Source organism: Theropithecus gelada, chromosome 7a, assembly GCF_003255815.1.
Source record: "Theropithecus gelada isolate Dixy chromosome 7a, Tgel_1.0, whole genome shotgun sequence".
Lineage (NCBI taxonomy): Eukaryota > Metazoa > Chordata > Mammalia > Primates > Cercopithecidae > Theropithecus > Theropithecus gelada.
The window spans coordinates 30875653-30899223 of NC_037674.1; the positions used below are offsets into that span (position 1 = coordinate 30875653).

The window sequence follows — 23571 nt, forward strand, 5'->3', positions numbered from 1 at the left end:
CCATATTTTTATGCTACATGTTTACTCCATTTGGAATTTATTTTGGGATAATGTGAGATAAAAAACAGTATTATTTTGTTCCAGATGGCTAGCCACAACAGGGAATACTATTCCATTTATTAGAAGTCTTCCTCTGTGTCCTTCAATAGGGTTTTTACAGAGTTTTTTATCTATATATTCAATATAATCTCCATCAAAATTCCAACGGCATTTTCCACAAAAAAAGAAAAAAAAAATCCTAAAATTCATATGGAATCACAAAAGTTTCTGAATAGCCTAAGCAATCTTGAGAAATAAGTGAACAAAAAATCACTTCCTGATTTCATACTATATTACAAAGCTGCAGTAATATCGGCATAAAAACACACACATTCACCATGGAACACAATCAAGAGTCCAGAAATAAACCAACAAATACATTATTAATATGTGGCAAGGGTACCAAGAGTACAAAATGGGGAAAGGATAGTCTAGTCCCTCTAACAAATGGTGCTGGAAAAACTGAACATCCACATGCAGATGAATGAAACTAGATGCCTATCTTATAACTACTCACAAAAATTAACTGGAAATGGACTAAAGATTTAAATGTAAGACCTGAAATTGTAACACTCCTGGAAGAAAACAGAGGAAAAAACTTCCTTGACATTGGTTTTGGCAATGATTTTTGGGATATGACCAAAAGCACAAGCAACAAAAGCAGAAATAAACAAGTGGGAATACCTCAAACTAAAAAGCTTCTGCACAGAAAACAAAATGAAAAGGCAGCCTACAAAAATGGGAGAAAATATTTGCAAATCATATACCTCTTAAGGAGTTAATACCAAAAATATACAGGTACTCATCCAAAAGCAAAAACAATGCTTAATCAATGGAGAAAGGACCTAAATATACATTTTTCCAAAGAATACATAAAAATGGCCACTAGGTACCTGAAAAGGTGTTCAACATCACTACTCATTAGGGAAATCAAATCAAAACCACAATGAGAAATAACCTCACATTTGTTAGGATGTATTATCAAAAAGACAAAGAAAAAAAAAAAGCCAGGTGTGGTAGCTAATGTCTGTAATCCCAGCACATTGGGAGGCCAAGGTAGGAGGATCACTTGAGGTCAGGAGTTCAAGACCAGCCAAGGTCAACATAGTGAGACCCTGTCTTTAAATAAAAAATAATAATAATAATAATAAAAGGCTGGGCACGGTGGCTCATGTCTGTAATCCCAGCACTATGGGAGGCTGAAGCAGGTGTATCACAAGGTCAGCAGTTCAAGATCAGCCTGGCCAACATGGTGAAACCCTGTCTCTACTAAAAATACAAAAAATTAGCCAGGCATGGTGGCAGGCACCTGTAATCCCAGCTACTCAGGAGGCTGATGCAAGAGAATCGCTCAAGCCTGGGAGGCAGAGGTTGCAGTGAGCCAAGACTGTGCCACTGCACTCCAGCCTGGGCAACAGAGCAAGACTCCATCTCAAAAAAGAAAAAAAAAAAAAGGCAAGAAATAGTAAGTGTTGGTGAGGATGTGGAGGAAAGGGAAACCTCATCCACTGCTGGTGGGAATGTAAGTTGGTACAGTCATTAAAGAGAAGTTTGGAAGCTCCTCAAGAAATTAAAAATACAACTACATTATGATCCAGTAATCCAACTTCTGGATATATATCCAAAGGAAATGAAATCAGTATCTCAGAGGGTTATGTGTACTCCTATGTTTGTTGCAACATTATACACAAGAGCCAAGACATAGAAACAACATAAGCATCTGCCAACAATGGATGGGGATATAGTTGATCCTTGAACTATATACATTGTGATATAGTTGATTCTTGAATAATGCAAGTGTTAGAAACTCTGATCCTCTGTGCAGTCAAAAGTCCATGTATAACTTTTGATTACCCTAAAACTTAACTACTAAAATAGGCTACCGTTGACTGGAAGCCTTAACAGATAACATAAAGACTTGATTAACAAATATATTGTATGTTATATGTTTTATTACATACTGTGTTCTTACAATAAAGTAGGCTAGAGAAAAGATATAATTAAGAAATCATAAAAGAAAATACATTTATAGTAGTATATTTATCATACTGTATGTTTTCATCGTCTATTTACAAGATGAATCATCTGTCTGCAATGGTGGGCAACCAGGTTGAAGACCTCAATCTACGGTACATATTAAGCAATTCAGCTTTTTCTGGTAATGACATGGCTTTTCTGTTTCTTGGGAGCACTTCCAGCATCACTAGTGGCACTCTGTATGGGTCCCATGCTGTTATTTAAGGTTTACGGTATAGCACTAAAGATGATGAAAAATATGTGAGAACCAAAAGGTACTGCTTTTTACTGTGATGTGCAATTTACTGGAGAAATGAACTGCTTTCATAGAGATGATTAACACCATGTGGTATTTTAAGCAGATACTTGCAACATTTGACCTCACCACAATAGCAATAAGAGGTGGCTATGAAATTACAGTAGTACAGTAAGTACAGTTAATTTTATGCAGTTATGATTTAATACTGCATCATTGTTTACGTTTCCCTCAACTGCAAATGGTGCCACTTAGGGTCTGTAAATGCTTGTGTATGTAAGTTCTGATAAATTTTAACTTTTTATAATAGATTTGTGTAAGTTTTGTGGTAGTAAATGATAAAGCAGACTAGTATCTACATATATTTTATGCACTTAAGACATACTTAACTTTTCCTTAATTTGTTGGTATTTCTAGGCTACAGGGTTCATCTGTGAGTTTTTTTTCTATTTGTTTCAATTCTTCAAAAAATTTCAGGTACAAACCCATGTTGTTCAAAGGTATACTGTATATGTGTGTGCATATGTACATAAGATACATAAAGATATCTTTAAAGATAAATGATATATAAAGATATCTTTATAAGGAGAGCTAATGTCATTTATTTTTTATCTACCCACAGTATATGGCCTTATCCATAGGCAATAAATGTTTGTTGAATTAAATTGAGTCCAAGTGTTTTTGTTTTTGTTTGTTCCTTCACTTGCTATAGTATTTTTCAACAGTTAACTGATGTAACAATTAAAAGACAAAAACTAAGACAATTTCCACAATACCAGATTGTTACAAAAATTAATTCAGTGAATGTTTACTGGGTCAGATACTGGGATAAGCACTTTATATACATTATTTCATCTGATCCTCAAAAAATTCTATGGCTATACCCATTTTATAGATGAGAAAACAGAGACTCAGATTTAACTAACTTGCCCAAGGTCACAGAGTTGTGTCTTTCTGACTCAAAAGCCTATATATGAAGTTTTAAAGTATGTATTAGTGGTTCTCAAACTTCAGTATGCATAAGGATTACCCCAAAAGTTTGTTAAAATATAGATTCCTGAGTCCCACTCCTGAAGATTCTGTTTGAGTAATTCTGGGACAAAGCCCATGAACTTGGATTTCTAACAATCCGCCTCAGGTAATACAGATGCTGGCGGTCCATCAACCACACACTGAGTAGCAATGTACAATTCTCTCCCCTAGGCTACACTACTTTGCTTTTTAAGCTTTATGACAAATACTGTAGTTAGTACTTTTTAAAAAATCACTATTTTTTTTGTAGGAAATAGGCATGCTCATTATAAAGAAATATAAGCAATGCATACAAATACAAAGAAAAAAATCAATCACCCTGTTCACATCATTCTATACTCTCTGCTTCATCTCTACCAGGCTATGCCAATAGGGTGTGCTAGAGGGAGACTGGAAGGCTGGAGGAGAAAAATGAATATGCTCCTTCTGTTCCTCTCCATGGCACCCCTGGCCTGACGTCTCCTCCCCTGCACTGGCAGTTTGTTTCAGTCATAGTGGTTGCAGTAAATCTAGTTTGTAGTATTTCCAACACTTGCAGAAACAGACTTCTGTGCTCCTCAGAGACACGTGCACCAGGTGTCTGGGTCCCAGGCCTACAGGGCTGCTCTTCCAAGTCCAGAGGTATTAATACCAGCTTAAACAGTATTCCTTTCTCAGAGATCTGAGTTTACACTCCACAGGGCCCCTCCTCTGAGTTTGTACAATTTAACAATTTCAGCCTCATTCCTTTGTTCCACAGCCTTAGGAATGGCAGCTAGTTCCCCCAGTTGCTATCTCTGTGAAAACTTTGGCATCTTATTTTTGTTACTTAAATCTCTGTTAACAATACTTTATATTAAATTCTTTGTTAAAAATAACTGGTGTGGTTTCTGTTTCCTGACCAAATCCTAGTTGATTTACATTTCAAGTCCAATCAGCCAGAAACTATCATTACTATTAACATCAAAAAGCTGTTACGGTTAATTTAAAAAAGAAAAACGTCGGGCGTGGTGGCTCATTCCTGTAATCCCAGCACTTTGGGAGGCTGAGGCAGGCAGATCACCTGAGGTCAGGAGTTTGAGACCAGCCTGGCCAACATGGTGAAACCCCGTCTCTACTAAAAATACAAAAATTAGCCGGGTGTGGTGGCGGGCGCCTGTAATCCCAGCTACTTGGAAGGCTGAGACACAAGAATCACTTGAACCCAGGAGGAGGAGGTTGCAGTGATCCACTGAGATTATGCCACTGCACTCCAGCCTGGGCAACAGAGCAAGATTCCTTCCCAAAAAAAAAAAAAAAAAAAAAACCAGAGAGAAGTGAGGAAAAGATTCTGTAAAGCAGCCTTGTTCCATCATCTTAACTTAGAAGCCTGTTAGATATGACATCCATGTTCTTTTCCTTAATCTTCATAAACCTATGAGGTAGGTGTGAAAGTAAAATAAATCTCGGGACCCCAAAATCACTAAGCCAAGGGAAAGGTCAAGCTGAGAACTACGTAGCTAGGCAAACCTGCCTCCCATTCTATTCCTAAATAAGACAGCAACAAAGTTTAAAAAAAAAAAAAAATTCGTACCTCCCTCACAATTTGCCCATAAGGAAGGGTTCTGTTGAATTTCACCCTGCCAGTGTAAACTGATGGCTTATCTTCAAACGTGCAGGACAGACACTCATCCCTCTGCTTACCTGAGACAAATGCATATCTGATCGGTTTCTCTGCCCTGTTGTTTAAGTAAAAAATGGAGATTCACTGAGTCAGACTAAATTGTGTATTCAGTGAAAGGCTGATCAAGGACTCAAAAGAATGCAAACTTTTGTCTCTTATCTGCCTATCACCTGGACACCTGCCTACCCCTCACCCCGCCGCTTCTTTTGGACCAAGTCAATGTATCAATATTAGTTGATGTCTCATGTGTACCTAACATGTATAAAAGCAAGCTATATCCCCACCACCTTGGGCTCAGGAACCCCTGAGGCTGTGTCATGGGTGCATCCTTAACCTTGGCAAAATAAACCTTCTAAATTGATTGAGATCTGTCTCAGATACTTTTGAGTTTACAAAGCAAGTCATTCCCAGTTTTTAAAAAGTTAAGAAAAATAAACGTAAAGCAGTCACACCATTGATCAAAAGAAGCAGTGAAATCTAAAACTAGATTTTTGTTTTAAGTGTACAGTCGGTGATTTTTATTTACCTGGTTATGTAACGATCATCACCATCTAATTCCTTAACATTATCATCATCCCCAAAAGAAACCCTATCCCATCAACAGTCACTCCTCATTCCCCCACCCCCTGACAATTACTAATCCACTTTTTTTTTCTTTTTTTTTTTTTTTTTGAGACAGAGTCTCACTCTATCACCCATGCAGGAGTGCTGTGGCACAATCTTGGCTCACTGCAACCTCCTCTGCCTCCCAGGTTCAGGTTTCAGCAATTTCCCTGCCTCAGCCTCCCGAGCAGCTGGGATTACAGGGGGCTGCCACCATGCCTGGCAAATTTTTGTATTTGTAGTAGAGACCGGGTTCCACCATGTTGGCCAGGCTGGTCTCAAACGCCTGACCTCAAGTGATCCACCTACTTGAACCTTAATCTACTTTCTATCTATGAATATGCCTATTCTGGACTTTTCATATAAATGGAATCATACAATATGTAGCTTTTTGTATACGGCTTCTTTCATTTAGTATAACATTTTCAAGGTTCATCCATGTTGTAGCATGTATCAGTATTTCACTCCATTTTATGGCTGATTAACATTCCAATATATAAATATACCACATTTTGTTTATTCATTCACTAGCTGATGGACATTTCAGTTATTTCCACTTTTGGGGCTACTATGAATAATACCTCTATAAACATACTTGTACAAGTTTTTTTTTTTTTTCCCCCCCACAAGTTTTTGTGTGAGCATGTTTTCAATCCTCTTGAGTATCTATCTAGAGGTGGAATCACTGGGTCATACAGCAATTTTATGTTTAACTCTGAGAAACTGCCAAACTGTTTTCCACGGCGGCTGCACTATTTTATATTTTCATCTGCAAAGTATGAGGGTTACAGTCCACATCCTCACCAACATTTTTCTGTTTTTGTTTTAATATAGCCTCCTAGTGAATGAATATAAAGTGATATATCATTGTGGTTTTGATTTGCATTTCCATAATGACTAATGATGCCAACTATCTTTTATGTACTTACGGACCATTTATATCTTTTCTTTGGAGAAATATCTATTCAAATCCTTTGGCCATTCATTTCTTAGGTTGCATTTTGTTGCTGAATTGTAAAAATTATTTATATATTCTGGATACTAAACTCTTAGCTATAAGATTTGCAAACATTTTCTTCCATCGTGTGGGTTGTCTATTTTTACTGACAGTATCCCTTGACACTCACAATTTTAAAATTTTGATGAAGTCCAATTTATCTATCTATTTCTTCTTTGCTTAATTGAGTAAAACCAGGCTTATCTACCTCTAAGATACTATTGCTTCCCTAAAATCTTATCCATACACTAAGTCTTTGAAAGAAAAAATGGAAACTTCTGGTTCAAATTAAAAGAACTTCTGTATTTTAATTTTAATTTGATGTCATAATACCATCTGGGAAGATGGTAAATAAAGAATTGACAGTAAGAGCCAGTGCTCTCCTCAAGTTCATTTTTTTTCAAATCTAATGGTTTGAATAAACCTATTACCAATTTATAATTATTCAGTAGTCCATATAAAATGAACTGATGACTGCAGATTAATAATCTGCATGCAGTTTTTCTATAACACCATATACCCACATATTGAACAGAGAAATGTGATATCCTTGAATCTGAATACCTTGAGATGGTGATGAGCCTGACATGGAAAAAGAACTAGCAATGGTCTTAGAAGTCAAATAATAAAGTGGTTATATAAATAAACGAAGGCGCCAAACTTCAAAGTCCTATCTTCCCTAACATGTCATGAGTGTTTCATTTTAACAAAAGTATAAATAGAAAAAGGTAATTCTTTTTTTTTTTTTTTTGTGAGACGTAGTTTTGCTCTATCGCCCAGGCTGGAGTGCAGTGGTGCGATCTCGGCTAACTGCAAGCTCCGCCTCCCGGATTCACGCCATTCTCCTGCCTCAGCCTCCCGAGTAGCTGGGACTACAGGCGCCCACCACCATACCCGGCTAATTTTTTGTATTTTTAGTAGAGACGGGGTTTCACCGTGTTAGCCAGGATGGTCTCGATCTGCTGACCTCGTGATCCGCCCCGCATCGGCCTCCAAAGTGCTGCAATTACAGGCGTGAGCCACCACGCCCAGCCCAGCCCACAGCATTCTTAAGACTACTGAACAACCGTAATTTTACAATTAAAATGCTGCAATTTAAAAATGAACAAAACGTACTCTTAACAGTATCTATCATTTTTGCTCACTTTTCAAGAATCAAATAATTGCTCGTACTTAATATACAGCAAAACTCCTGATGCTTGAAATCATTTAAATAAATTTTTCATTTTCAAGCAATCCACCTAAAATTCTTTTTTGAACATTGAGTTTTATGGTAATAATTTTATATTTAAGAATCTAACATTTCCCTCTGTAAAACAAGTCTTCAAATTCCCACTGGTCTCCCACTTACCTCTTTGTGTTACTGAGGTCCATGGGGTTTAAGGTTGCTTAGAAAGGTAAAGCTTAGGAGAATAGGTGGATGGTATTCACATGTGAAGATAACGATACAATAATACCTCTGATAATGAACTTTTTTCCTGAACAAAGTCAGGCAAATTTTTAGCCAAAAAAACACAGAAATCATGGGGAACAAAGCTGCAGATATTCACGAATATTATTCAATAAACAGTTTCTATTTGTCTTTTCCAACAAAATGGTGAAACCTCAGAGTTTTCCGCTTAAAAAATTTTTTTTTGTTATTTTCTTTCTGTAGGAAGAAAACATTTCTGTTCTCTTCACACCCACTCCTAATCAAAATAAGAATCTGCTGTAGGTTATTTACATTTATTGATTGACTGATTAAATATACCTAAAAGTGAATGTTGATCACATTACTTAAACAGAATGTGTATTTTAGACCTATTTCTGATGTTAATAGCAAACAGATCACTTAGAATGCAGAAGACAATGTTCTAAGTGGTTTATATATATTAACCAATTTAATCCTTCAAACAACTCCATGAGATAAGTACCATTATTATTCTGATTTTGCAGCTGAGGAAACTGATGCAGGGATGTTAAGTAACTTGCCAAGGACCATACAGCTAATAAATGGCAGAGCTGGGATAAAAACCTTGGCAGTCAGGCTCACAGTTACAATGCTGTACTGTTTCTCATTATTGCAGTTGGCACATCAATAGAGATTAGGAATAAAAAAGGAGATCTGAAATCATTCTTGACCATACTTTAAGGCTAATTTTGATGTCAAAGATGACTCAGACCTCTCGGGTTGCTTAAAACAAGAATGTCAGAAGACAAAACTGTATAATCTTCCCAGGAGGTAACTTCTCTACACACCTGGGAAAAGCAAACCAGGAAGACTAATGGCTTGAAGTTACTGAAACCTATTCATTAATGCTCATCAAATTGGATTTCAGAAACATTTGTTGAACTTGTGGAAGTATAAAATAAATAAAAGTAATAATTTCTCCCTGTAAGGATCTTATAACCTATAGGAAACAACCTTTTTCTTTTGAAACTCTTAAATTTAATGTGATAAACACTGTGATAGAGATGAGCACAGGATACTGAGGGAACATAAGGAACTCCCACCGAATCTTGGCTGAGTGGGGAGCTCAGGAAAACATCCTGGGAGATTTCAACTGAGCTGAAACTTTGAGGATGAGTATCGCCCAAAGGTGGTAGAAAAGGCAGGCAGGTTTAGCAGGAGGGATAGAATATGCAAAGGAAGTTTTAAAAGCAAGACAGACCACGACATTTAGAGAGGAAGTGTGAATACTGTAGGACTGGAGCATAAGAAATAGGGAAAGCACTTCATAGAGTGTGAAGAATAGAGGACTAAGTGGTAGACCTGGGCCAAATCAAAAAGAGCCAACATAAGAAAGTTTGATTTTTACTCGAAAGGTAATAGGAAACCACTGAATAATTCTACAAAAGAGAGTAACGTGGCTCAATTGTGTTTGGGGACCACTATGGCAATGCAGCATAGTAGCTAAGAGCTTGGGCCCTAGATTTTGAGTTGTGGCTTTGCTGCTTATTCACTGGATAAACTTATATATGTTACTTAAGCACATACTACTTAACCTCTCTGAATGTCAATTCCTCAACTGTAAACCAACAATAATAATAACATCTAATTCACAGATTTACTGAGAGGATTAAGCAAGAAGATCCATTTAAAACACTCAGAACTAAGTACTTGGTAAGCTATTCATCACTATCAGTGGCAATGTGGAAATGGATTAAGAGGGACTAAGGGGGAAGCCATGAAACCAATGAGAGGGTTACTGAAACAAAGGGAAAAGCAAAACCTAAAATAAAGAAGCAGCTGTGGAAAGGTCAATAAGCCAATGGGTTCAAAACATTAAGGAGAGGCCAGGCGCGGTGGCTCACACCTGTAATCCCAGCACTTTGGGAGGCCAAGGTGAGCAGATCACCTGAGGTCAGGAGTTCGAGACCAGCCTGGCCAACATGGTGAATTCCCCCTCTACTAAAAATACAAAAATTAGCTGGGCGTCGTGGCATGTGCCTATAATCCCAGCTACTCAGGAGGCTGAGGCAGGAGAATCGCTTGAACCTGGGAGGCAGAGGTTGCAGTGAGCCAAGATCGTGCCATTGCACTCCAGCCTAGGCTACAGAGCAAGACTCCATCTCAAAAAAAAAAAAAAAAAAAAAAAAAAATTAAGGAGACAGAAATTCTAGGACTTTGGGACAGTGTTGCGTGGGAGTAGGGGATGGATAAAGATGGCCATGTTCCCCAAGAGAGGGAATATGGGAGAAAAAGCATAATGGACATCTCATGGATAGAAACATTTTATTCCACACATTAAAAACAAAATTCATTTATCTACCCCTCATTAATCCATTCTTCCTTCATTATCTGTAACACCACTCTCTCATGGTTTTTCTCCTACCTCTCTGACTACTCCTTCACATTCTGCTTTTCAGGGTCTTTTTCCCTGCCTTGTCTCCCAAATGTTAGTATTTCCAAAGTTGATGTTCTCAATGCTGTTCTCTTTTTACTGCTCACTCTCTCTTGTGTGAGCTCATATACTCCCAAGGAATTAATTAGTATTCACCTGTTTACTGATGACTTCCAGATCTCTACTTCTGGGTCCGACTACTCAACCCAGTTCCAAACCACATATATCCATTGTATATACTGGAATATCCCAGGATACTCACTCAATGTGTCTAAAACCAAACTCACTTTCCTGATAATCTGCCTAGCTCTTATATGGACCAATTTTAAAAACACAAACAAAAAACCTTTCCTTCAGACTTTCTCTCACAGGCTCTTCCCCAACCCCCAATTTGTGACTGCATAAATTATGCTCCTTCTCCAATCTTAATCCAAATCCTCTATATTTATCCCATCGAGACAGTCTATATTTTCTTGTAAAGTCCATTTTTAGTAACTTTTATGACATTTCTGTACTATTCCATTCTAAAATACATCCTTATCCCTTCTATGTTATTTCTAACTCTGGTTAAAAGCACTGAAATAAATGCCCTCAACTTCCTTCTTCATCTCTAAATTTTTTTTTCTCCATTCTCTTTTTCTCCAAGACTAAACTTCCATGCGTATACTTGATGCTAATCCTGTTCCCTTAGCTGCAAAGACCTAATTTATGAGAATAGAAAACTTGTCTGTATCATCTCCAGCTACTGGAATAATGACTGTATAGCATATGGTCTATATTTTTAAAACGTGTATTGAATGCCTTATTAATAAATGAATTATCCTCTCTCTCTGGTGCCTTTCCAGTTTTTCCCCTCTCCTTCTACCTTGGGTTCTTCTGTAAATCTACAAATATGTTTAAGTCTTTTTCCAATGAAGAAGAAAAAAGACTAATATTTTCTCTTGATTCTCTTTTTAAGATATTTGCTATGTCTTTCTGTCTACCATCAAGCTTCTTTTAAGTTTTAAGCCACATCTTCATCGTTTAATCTTTTACCACATTTTTTGTTTTTGTTTTGAGACAGGGTCTTGCTCTGTCAGCTAGGCTGGAGTGCAATGGTGTGAACATGGCTCACTGCAGCCTCGACCTCCTGGGCTCAAGGGATCCTCCTACCTCGGCCTCCTGAGTAGCTGGGACTACAGGTGCACACCACCACTAATTTTTAAATGTTTTGTAGAGATGGGTTGTCCATATGTTGCCCAGGCTGGTGTCAAACTCCTAGGCTGAAGCGATGCTCTATGCTTCAGCCTCCCAAAGTGTTGGGATTACAGGCATGAGCCACCACACCTGGCCCCATGTTAATGTTCAACACTTTGAAATGTGGTTTCCTCCTAAAACTGCCTTCTCAAAATCACAAGAGACCTCCTAGACCCTTTCTCACATTTTTATCTCCTCTGATGCTTTTTGTACATCACTTAAGACAAAAGAACACTCACTGCTTCTTAGAACTCTTCTCCCTCCTTGATTCACAAAAAGATGTGCTCTTTTATTTCCTATAAATAATCACAGCCCTTACCATGCTATTTGTAGCTATTTATTTGTCACTGTTCTGTACTAGACTTAACAATTTATTGAAGACAGGTGTCGTATCTTTTTTTTTTTTTTTTTTTTTTTTTTGAGATAAGGTCTCACTCCAATTGCCCAGGCAGGTGATTCTCCCACCTCAGCCTCCCAAGTAGCTAAGACCATAGGCACATGCCACCATGCCCAGCTAATTTTTTGTATTTTTAGTAGAGACAGGTTGTTGCCCAGGCTGGTCTTAAACTACTGAACTCAAGTAATCCACCTGCCTCAGCCTTCCAAGGTGCTGGGATTACAAGTGTGAGCCACTACGCCCAGCCAGGTGTCATATCTTAATCAGTGTATTCCCACTATATAGCACTATGATTGCTCAATAAATATTTGTTGAATACATGAATGAATATTGCCATCAGATCAATGCCTAAAAGAGTTCTAGGAATACTGGAGAATGGGAGTGTTGGTTAAAATAACGATGACAGTTGACATTCTAAGGGAAAAGGGCAAGTAAAAGCAGTATGAGGGGCAATGGACTATCAGAAAGCAGCATAATTCATGTATTCACACATTCATTCATCTGACATTTACTATGGGCAAGGCAAATAAGACAATCAAGACGTCATACCTGTCCTCACAGATCTGTCTTATAATCAAAAGCTGAAGGTTTGGGGTGGAGTGTTAAGAACTGGTAGAAAACAGAAGTAAGATACCATGTCACTAAAGAGTAATTCTAAATCTAATGTTAAAATATAAGGACAGTTTGGAAGACCACAGCCAGCTGCTTCTGGTCTACTCACACCTTTGTGATCTAGGTCTATTAGTAGCAGTTCTCAAACTTCAGTATGCATAAGGAGCACCTGGGGATCTTGTTAAAGATGAAGTCCTGACTCTGTGGATCCCAGAAGTCCTGATTCTGTAGATCCACGAATCTATGTTTTAATAAGCATCACAAATGATTATGATGCTTTTGGTCTGCAGAGCATGCTACTGTAAAGGCCTCAGTCATTCATGTTTTAATTTTGCCATATCTGGGTTCTACCTATAATATTACTTTCTTAATAATTCATTTAATTGCTATATGTGTGTATTTATACACATATGTATCTTAGCCTTATCCTAAGCAAGGTATTTGGTGACTTTTTTGTTTTAATACATGTAAAATAAATACACAACCATTAAAAAGGTCTGTCTCTATTACATCAGCATATGGAAAAGTTTGAAAAGCACTGCTCCAGAGTTTATGCCCTGCAAACATCACATCCTGCATGCAGTCCGATGATATAAATTATATTAAATAACAAAAAGTTCCAGGGCAATGAAGTTCAGCAGAATTGTGCTTCGGAAGAGCTCATTATAAAATAATCCAAAAATATTTTTTAAATGAATGTTCTAATGATTACAAAATGACATTAAGGAAATCCTCCCCATAACATCAAAATACTGACTTTTTATTTTAAAAAGTGCTTTGTCTTTTATTCTGGTACTTAACTCTCAGAATATTCTTGAGCTGACACCTGAGCCAATCCCAATAGCTAAGCGTAGAACTTAACAGCAGTTGGAACAAAATGAAGATATATCTGTGTTCTTGCCCCACAATAAAACACTCATCCATTTTATTTAGAATTACATTTGATTAGGACTGATAATTCAGTTCAAAGGTATAAACTTGATACCTCTTTCTTTTCCTTTAACCCCAAAACAATTTATAATAGTAGGCAAAATTATACAGCAAAAATATCAGGGGAATAATTGTATCTCATGAAGGTCTATTCCTTAAAGGCTTTGGCAACTCACAACCACAAATAGAAAAGACAAAATATTTCACCAAATTAAAGGTTGTGCTGATATTAAGCCTTTAAAAACAATACTCTTCTCTAAATTATGTTTTCTCTTAAATGGCTAAGAAAATCATTTTCTACCAAAATACTCTTGAGTGGATGTCTTTTGTATTGTGTGTCACAAGCCAGTTCTACACTTGTTTAATTTCTGGTCACACTGAACAAAAACAAAAATGAACGACTGTGGTCCTTCATCTCTACATCACTTAAGTCAGCCGGAAATTTACCTTATTACTTACTGATTTATAAAGCACTTTACCCTGTTTACCCTGTTCGGATGACTACTGCAATCGCCTCTCTGCTAGTCTCCCCTGCTTCAGCCTTTTCTCTACAGTCTGTTCTCCGCACAGCAGCTTACGATGCCCTGTTTAAAATGTCAGCTCACTCACTCTTACGCTCAAAACTCTGCAGACCTTTTCTCAGAGTAAAAGCCAGCCTTTTAAATGGCACACCAGGCCCTCTAATACACAATCATCCTACAGCCCACAGCATTAAGACTACTGAACGACTGTAATTTTACAATTAAAATGCTGTAATTTAAAAATGGACAAAATGTACTCTTAATGGTATCTATCATCTTTGCTCACTTTTCAAGAATCAAATAATTCTTGATCCTACCCCTCAGCCCCTGTCACAGGACTCTTTCCTTACTCACTTTGCTGCAGTTACAATAGCTTCTTTGCTGTTGATTGCATATACTGGGCATATTCCAGACACAGGCTTTGCATTTGCTGTTGCTTTTCTGAGAGTGCTCTTCCCACGTGATTCCATATGGCCCTGCTCTATCATTTCCTTTAGGTTTTTGCTCAAACATCATCTTCCAGGTGTGCCCTTTCATGATCACCTTACGGACAATCCATACTTCCCACCCCCACACATATTTCCTCTCCTCTTTTCCTCTTTTGTAGTCCACCATATCACCTACGATTTGGCATTCTGTATCTACTGTTTATCATTTGTTTACCCCACAAGAGGGTGAACTCCTTCTGGATGAAGATCGTCTATCTGCTTTGTTCACTGCTGTATCCCAGTAACAAGAACAGGTCTAGCACATAGTAGATGTTCAATAAATATTTGCTTAATGAACAATATTACTCCAACTCTAGAACTTTCAGTCTTAACCCTATTAAGAGCTAAAAGGCATCCCCCAATTTCCGGGTGGCATTTGACTTTCGTGAACTTATATGCAGTATCTTTTGTTTGACACACGGTTCCCTCTGATTTTTCTTAGATAGTAGTAAGACGACAGGAAAATTCCTAAACAGTGTGCAAGAAAGATGAAAATCAATCATGCATAACACTGATTTTAGATAATTTCTTATCCATAAACCAATAGAGAAAATGCCTTCTGAATTTGTAGCTTCTCCTCTTAAACCTAAGGAACATAAACTGAGTATCTGTTGCCTTTGCCGCGGGGGGGAGGGGGGGGGTTGGAAGGGGGCCAGGAGAGACGTGAAAGCCCAGGAGCCCTTCTTCAAGAGCGTCAACTCTTGTGCACTCCAACTTACTTTTTTGAGGGGGTGGGCATCGTTCGAGGTCTCTGCCAGGGGGTGTCTGTTTTTCACCCTTTGAGGTGCCTATTGTGCTGTGTCTTGAGAACGAGGAGAGGTGGGCGAGGAGGGGGTAAGAAGGGATGCTGCGTGCGGCTCCAACTGCCTCCGAACACAAAGTCGGGAGGCAAGGGATCCGCGCGGGTGTCTCGGGGGCCAGCGGGCGCCCGGGCCGCGCGCTCGGATCGCAGCCTCGGCCCCGGGGCGCGGGCGGGACGCGGGCTGCGCGGAGTTAGGCCCGGACAGAGCCCCATGGCCTCCCGGCGGCCGGGCACGGGGCCCCGCGCACCTCACTCACCCCGGTTCCCCCAATCCGGCACCCTTCTCGGTTACCTCGAACTCTCTTCAGCGAAATGGGATCCTTCTCCTGTTCTGCTGACATTACAGACCGCAAAGCATGACTCCCCCCCAGGCCGCGGGAATTCGGTCTCTTTGATGCTGCGGCGGCGGCTCCTCCTCCTCGCGGGGCCGCTGCGGCTGCGAGGCGAGCCTCGGAGCCGAGGCACGGCCGAAGGCGGTGGGGACGCGGGCCGACTTTGCAAAGTTTGGGAGGAGGACGAGGCCTCGGGGCGGCGGGGCGGCGTGCGGGCACCGGCGGGGCTCAGCGGCGGTGGCCGGGAGCGCGGCCTGGGGGCGGCCCCCCACCCGGGGCCGGCATGTGCTGAGGGCGAGTGCGCCGCCGCCGCCGCCGCCTCCTCCCACTCCTTCTTCTTCGCCGCCGCCGCCGCCGCCTCAGGAGCCGCTGACAGGGGAGGCAAGAGGCTGGCGGCCCGGCCCTGGCGGCACACTCACAGCGCCCTCTGAGGAGGAGGTCTGCTCTCTCGCCGCTCCCGAGTCGCAGACACAAAAGCCCCCAGACTGGAGCCGCCTGCAAAACCCGCTCTGGGGCGGGCGAGGGACGTGGCGCGGCCCCGCGGCTTCCCCGCCCTGAGCTCCCCAGCCCCGCGCGGGGACGGGCTTCGGGGGGCGGGGGCCGCTGCCTCGTCCCGCTGCGCCTCCCGCCACCGCCGCCGCCTCGCGCTCCGCCTCGGCCCAGCCCCCACGGCCCGCGCGCGCCTCTCGCTCCGCGCCGGGGCTCGCGGGCCCGCGGCTCTTGCAGCCCGGACGGGCAGCGCGCGCCTAGGGGCCGCCCCGCCCCGCGCCCGGCGCTCCCTCGCAGCCCGCCAGGCCCGAGGACGCCAGACCCTGCGGCTGACGCGATCGGGCCCAGCTTTCGCAAGGAAAGGGCATCTCCGAACTTCGTCGGAGGCCACAGCAGCCGGCATCTCGGCCTCGCAGCCAGGGATCGCAAAGATGAACGTACCATGCGAGGAAACTTTGTAAGCCGGAGCTGGAGAGTTCTCGGCGGGCATGTGGGGATCCAGATTCCCCGACTCCGTGTCCGCGTGGCCGTGGTGTGGACACCTGTTTGTGGAATGCCTCCACTTGGTATTTTAACGACTTGACTCTTCAAGAAAAAGCGACGTAGAATGAATATCAGGACGGTGTGTGTGGGCGGGGGGGTGGTGTTGAAGCAGTGATGCGGCTGAATCTCATTTAAACGTTAAATTTTAGGAGGAACACCCCCGGTGTGATTGTAAATTAGATGTGATCACCCGTCCACATTCTTCAGTTGGGCTGTGTGACCGGAGGCGACTTGGGTAACCTCTCTGGGTCTCAGTTTTCTGGTCTATAAAAGGCAGTGGGGCTACATCTCGAAGGTTTCTTCTAGCTCTGACATTGTTTAACGTAGTTCTACGAAATTGTTTTCCCTGGTTTTTTGTTGTTGTTGTTGTTTTTGCTAGGTTTTCTGGTTATCCACTGGGCTTATTTTGATGTAAGAATCACCGAAAAGCACTCATGAAGCGTGGGAGGACATAGAAATAGCTACAGACTGGAGTCTCGTCCTTCCAGAGACAGACATCCAACTCATTCAGCTGCACAGTGTCCCAGAGAACAGATGTAAACATGAAGCCAATGTACAGCCTCAACAGCTGCATACCAGACAAGCGCCACATAGTGTGGTCCGGGCCAAATGTAACCCTTTATCTAATCAGGGTGGTCTGGAATGATGGAATTCCTGATTAGAAGAGTCAGACTAGGACAGGCTAGGGAAAATATTCTTACAGGAAGCACCCCGAGGAGAAGGTTCCTGCTAACTAGAATGTAACCTCCATGCAGGCAGGAATTTTGACTGGCTTGCTGCTGTATGTATCCTCTGGTACCTAATAATGACTAACACATAGTAAGTGTTTGAGAAAATGTTTACTGATGTATGAATAAACAGACTTCAAGTGGCCCTGGAACGACTGGGATGGCAGGGCTTTGGTAAGAGTAATAAAGCCGAAGCAAATGGTAATATAATAGATTGGGGGCCGGGTGCGGTGGCTCACGCCTGTAATCCCAGCACTTTGGGAGGCAAAGGCGGGGCGGATCACGAGGTCAGGAGATCCAGACCATCCTAGCTAACATGGCTAAAAAGACAAAAATTTAGCTAGGCGGGTGTGGTGGCGGGCGCCTATAGTCCCAGCTACTCGGGGGACTGGGGCAGGAGGATGGCGTGAACCCGGGAGGCGGAGCTTGCAGTGAGCCGAGATGGCGCCACTGCACTCCAGCCTGGGAGACAGAGCAAGACTCCGTCTCAAAAAAATAAGTAAATAAACATAAACATAAAAAAGCAGATTGGATCTGATAGTTTACCTTATAGGGTTGTTGGAGGAAAATTTGAAAGCACTTTGGTAAGTCAACAAAGAAATGAAGGCCAGGCGTGGTGGCTCAGGCCTGTAAATCCCAACACTTTGGGAGGTTGAGGCAGAAGGATCACTTCAGCCCAGGAATTTGAGACGAGCCTGGGCAACAAAGCTAGACCCTTCTCTACAAAATAATTTTTAAAAATTAGCCAGGCATGGTGGCATGGGCCTGTAGTCCCAACTACTCAGGAAGCTGAGGCAGGAAGCTCCCTTAAGCCCAGGAGTTAAAGATTGCAGTGAGCCATGATTACACCACTACACTTCATCCTGGGTAACAGAGCAAGCAAGACCCTGTCCCCGCTCCAAAAAAATATGGAAATGACATGTTTTCATTTTATAACTCTTAGTGCAAGGAGAATGGCTCAGAAAAATCATTGCTAAGAGATTTTGAGTTCTTTATTGTAATTCCCTAAAGCTAGAGACTCAGAAATAGTATGAAAATCAAGAGAAATGAATTGGCTTCTTTCTCGTGATTCATCAAGAATAAAAAGACCTTCTTACTTGGGCATAGTCTTTTAGATCGACTTTACTTCCAAATCTTGATGGCTTGCTTGCACATAATCAGAATTACCTGGAGAGCATTCCAAAATTTCAGATTCCTAAGTCCCTCCCCAGATTTCCTCAAGTCAGAATCTCTAGACGTCTGTTTTTAAAGGCTCCCTAGATGATTCAAAAGCAATGAGCTGATTTGATGACTTGCATTTATCAGCCATTTGGTGTAAAACATTGTCACCCAAAGATATACAGAGATTGAGACAATGGTTCCTGTCCTTAAGAATTTCACAGTTTGGGGGAGGAAGTAGAGGTTTAAGGTAACATGAACAATGCAAAATGCCAAGCACTGCAATAGACTACCGTGTCAGCAGAGGAGAGAAACCCTCAACTCAGCTTGGGAGGCAGGAAGCTGATGATGTTTTTAGGAGAGCCTTAAGAAGAACATATAGGAGGCTGGGTGTGGTGGCTCACGCCTATAATCCCAGCACTTTGGGAGGCCGAGGCAAGTGGATCACGAGGTCAGGCGTCAAGACCAGCCTGGCCAAGATGGTAAAACCCCGTCTCTACTAAAAACACACAAAAAAGCCAGGCATGGTGGCAGGTGCCTGTAATTCTAGCTACTCAGGAGGCTAAGGCAGAAAGTTGCTTGAACCCGGGAGGCAGAGGTTGCAGTGAGCCAAGACTGTGCCATTGCGTTCCAGCCTAGACAACAGAGAGAGACTCTGTCTCAAAAAAAAAAAAAAAAAAAAAAAAAAAACCATATAGGAGTTGTTTCCAGGGGTTGAGGGTAAAGGTTAGGTAATGAGGAGTTATTGCTTAATGAGTACAGTATTTCAGTTTGGGATATTGAAAATTTTCTGGAGATGGACAGTGGTAATAGTTACACAACAATGTGAATGTAATTAATGCCACTAAATTGTACCTAGTGGCTAAAATGGTAAATTTTATGTTACATGTATTTTACCATAAAATGGTTGAGGTGAGAACATGTAGAAAATAAAACAGATTGCAAGGGCAAATGGAGTCTTGTAATCAGAGGGAACAGAGTTTCCAAAGGACAAGAAAGGTGAAAACATATGAATCTTTTGGAGACTGTAAGTAGTTAGAACTGGCTGGAGCATAAGGTACCCTTTGAGAAGTGGCAGGAGCTGATTCTGAGGAAGTAGACAAGAGGCCAGACCTCTGAAGGGCATTGCATGCCACACCAAGAATTTTTGATTTTATCCTGAAAGCAATGGATAAACATTGAAGAGTTTAAGCAGGTGAGTGACATGTTTAGGTCTGCATTTTAGAAAGATCATTCTGGCTACTAGGTGAAAGATGGATTAGAGAGGCACAAAACATTAGTATCTTAGTCTATTTGTGCTGCTATAACAGAACATCAAAGACTGGGTAATTTTTAAAGAACAGAAATTTATTCCTCATGGTTCTGGCGGGTAAGAACTCTTAAGATTAAGATGCTGGCATTTGGTGAGGGCTACTCTCCACTTCCAAGATGGTGCTTTGAACACTATGTCCTCCGGAAGGAAGGAACACTGTCCTTACAAGGCAGAAGCTAGAAGAGCAAAAAAGGGCACATTAAAGGTAATCAAGCCCTTTTAGAAGGGCACCTAATCCTGTTCATGAGGGAGGAATCCCCATGGTCTAACCACCTCTTAAAAGCAATGCCTCCTGGCCAGGCACGTTGGCTCACGCCTGTGATCCCAGAACTTTGGGATGCCGAGGCGGGCAGATCACGAGGTCAGGAGATCAAGATCATCCTGGCTAACACGGTGCAACCCCATCTCTACTAAAAATTAAAAAAATTAGCTGGGCGTCTCATGCCTATAATCCCAGTACTTTAGGAGGCCGAGGTGGGTGGATCACGAGGTCAGGAGATTGAGACCATCCTGGCTAACATGGTGAAACCCCATCTCTACTAAAAAAAAATACAAAAAATTAGCCAAGTGCGGTGGTGGGCACCTGTGGTCCCAGCTACTCGGGAGGCTGAGGCAGGAGAATGGCGTGAACCCGGGAGGTAGAGCTTGCAGTAAGCCAAGATTGTCCTGCTGCACTCCAGCCTGGGTGACAGAGCAAGACTCCCTCTCAAAAAGAAAAAAAAAAAAAAGCAATACCTCCTAACACTATCATATTGTTGACACCTGAATTTTGGAGTGGACACATTCAAATCATACCAGGTAGGAATTATAACGTAGCCAACAAGCATATGAAAAAAAGCCCAACATCACTGATCATTAGAGAAATGAAAATCAAAACCACAATGAGATACCATCTCATACCAGTCAGAACAGCTATTATTAAAAAGTCAAATTTACAGTCCCACCAACAGTGTATAAGCATTCCTTTTTCTCTGCAACCCCAGAACTACCATTTGACCCAGCAATCTCTTTACTGGGTATATACCCAAAGGAATATAAATCATTCTATCATACAGACACATGCACACATATGTTCATTGCAGCACTATTCACAATAGCAAAGACATGGAATCAACCTAAATGTCCATCAATGGCAGACCAGATAAAGAAAATGTGGTACATATATACCATGGAATACTATGCAACCATAAAAAGAATGAGATCATGTCCTTTGCCGGGACATAGATGGAGCACAGGCCATTATTCTTAGCAAACTAATGCAGGAACAGAAAAACAAACACAACATGTTCTTATTTATGGGTGGGAGCTAAATGATGAGAACACATAGACACATAGATGGGAATAAGAGACACTGGGGCCTACCAAGAGGTTGGAGGGTGAGAGGAGAGAGAGGATCAGAAATAATAACTATTGGGTACTAGGCTTAAGGCCTGGGCGATAAAATAATCTGTACAACAAACTCCCATGACACAGGTTTACCTGTATAACAAAACTGCACCCCTGAACTTATAAAAAAGGAAATTATAGAGAAAATGAGGTAAGAGATGGATGAGGGCCTTATACATTGAAGTGGGGTAGTGGAGAGGAAGCATAAGGAATGGTGGTAAAAACTGACAACATGGTATTTGTTTAGATGTGGATGGTGAAAGACAAATCAGGAATTTGCTCCCAGCCTTGTTTTAGGTGACACAGAATACAGGGAGACATTTGATGGTAGTAATAGTTGGTGAAGCAGGGTAATGACGAGCTTAGTTTTGGACACCTGAGTCTGCTATGTCTCTACTAAAAATACAAAAATTTAGCCAGGCATGGTGGCGGGTGCCTGTAATCCCAGCTGCTCGGGAGGCTGAGGCAGGAGAATGGCATGAACCCAGGAGGCAGAGTTTGCAGTTAGCCGAGATCGCACCACTGCACTCCAGCCTGGGTGACAGAGTGAGACTCTTGTCTCAAAAAAATAAAATAAAATAATAAAATAAATAAAATAAAATAAAATAAATAAAGGCAATGAGCTGGATTTGGCCCACAGGTGATAGTTTGCTGACCCCTGGGCTAGAACGTAGACTAGATAAAGGACTCTGGAGGTCAGATGACAGGCCTAGGCTGCAGACACATATGAAGGAGACATTATCTAAGAATGGATCAACTCCTCCAGGACCAAAGAAAACTAAGAGCCAAGAACAGATGGAAGGAAATGATGACAGTTTAAAAAGTTAACAAAGATAGAGGAGCCTGTAAAGGAAATCATGAAAGAATGAAAAAGAAAACAGGAGTGTTAGGGCAATCAAGAAAAGGAAGCAATGATCGACCATGTCACATGCTATGGAAAGAAGTACTCATTTCTATCATCAGTCATCCTTGGCCTGGCATCTACTGAACTTTTTGGTTTTCTTATATTTTAAAGTATTGATTTGATAGTCTGCTTTTAATATTTTTCATCTCAAATTTTGCGTGTTTTTATTGTGGATGGTTTCATGGTGGAGTGTTTAAGCACTCAACCTCTAATCTAAGTTGGTTCGATTGACATGTACACTTTTTTCCAAAAAAAAAAATTCTGTAAGTTCTAGTTTAAAATATTTGAAATCACAGGTTTGTGTTACATTGAATAGACATAAAAATCAAATCCAATCTGGATGTTTGGAAGTTTTGCAAATTGGTTTGAATCCTTTCATGTTATGATTGAAATTGCAGCCAGTTTAGCAACCTCTAGCCATCGGGCAATCATATCCAGGAGCCTTTTGTTGACAAATATAGTGCTATCAAAAGCTCAAAGTGGAGGGCAATAACAACAGCAAACTTTGGACGATGGTTTGTATGAATCGGGATTCAATCAGGACACAGGGGGCACACAGTTTGAACGGAGTTAATAAAGGATTATTAACTATAGCAAGGGATTGAAATAGTAAGGGATTAGTATGAAGTGAAGTAAGGGATAGTAGGAAGTAAAGAGAATACTAAAGTATTTGAGAAAAACAGAGGTAAGGAGCAGCCACTAACCTTAAAACTAAGATAAAGCACCTAAAGAAGAGGTCCCCTTCCTCTCCAGGCCAAGAGAGTGCACAGCTCTTATTGGAGAGTGCACAGCTGCGGCTCACTGGATGCCGGAGAAGCTGCTGTGGTGCTACCTTCTGAGGGGAGTGCCGAAGGAAAACGCCCTGGGTGTTGCCAGCATTGCAGAGCCGGCACTGATGTTGCCAGCACTGCAGGACCTGGAAGGAGGCTATGCATGCTGCAGAAACCCATTCAGAGGAACAATTGAAACAGGAAGGAAAGCAAAAGCCCCTTACTCTTATATGTCTTATAATGTCTTATAATACTCTTATAATGTCCCTCCAGCACCCTCTACTGACAAAGTTTAACATCATGCCAGCTGGTAAAGGCAAAATACTAATATTTAGAGTCCAGCTCCATTTTTGCAGAGCAGGCAGTGAAGGATAAATTTGGAGTTGAGAGGCAATAAATTTATTATTGACACAATGATGGTGTGTACTTTAGCCTAGCAAAACTCTGTGAGGGACCTCATATCAATAAGCACCTGTGGTTCTGGAATATACTACATCATAAAATGGTGACTCCCAAATATTTGCTGTCATGCCCTAAATACATGTTTATTTCCT

The 23571-nt window shown here is 41.2% G+C and overlaps 1 protein-coding gene across 2 annotated transcripts in view; it reads right to left on the minus strand.

Annotated features, from left to right (window-relative positions):
- Positions 1-16706, minus strand: part of PYGO1 (pygopus family PHD finger 1) — a 48065-nt gene extending 31359 nt beyond the window's left edge. Inside the window, exon 1 of one of the 2 annotated variants that reach the window (XM_025390863.1) lies at positions 16658-16706. In XM_025390863.1, the coding sequence (XP_025246648.1) occupies positions 16658-16706 (49 nt within the window). Of the gene's footprint in view, positions 1-15687; positions 16327-16657 lie in introns of those variants that run through there. The other variant, XM_025390864.1, reaches the window with a different exon arrangement.
- Between the last annotated feature and the right edge of the window lie 6865 nt (positions 16707-23571).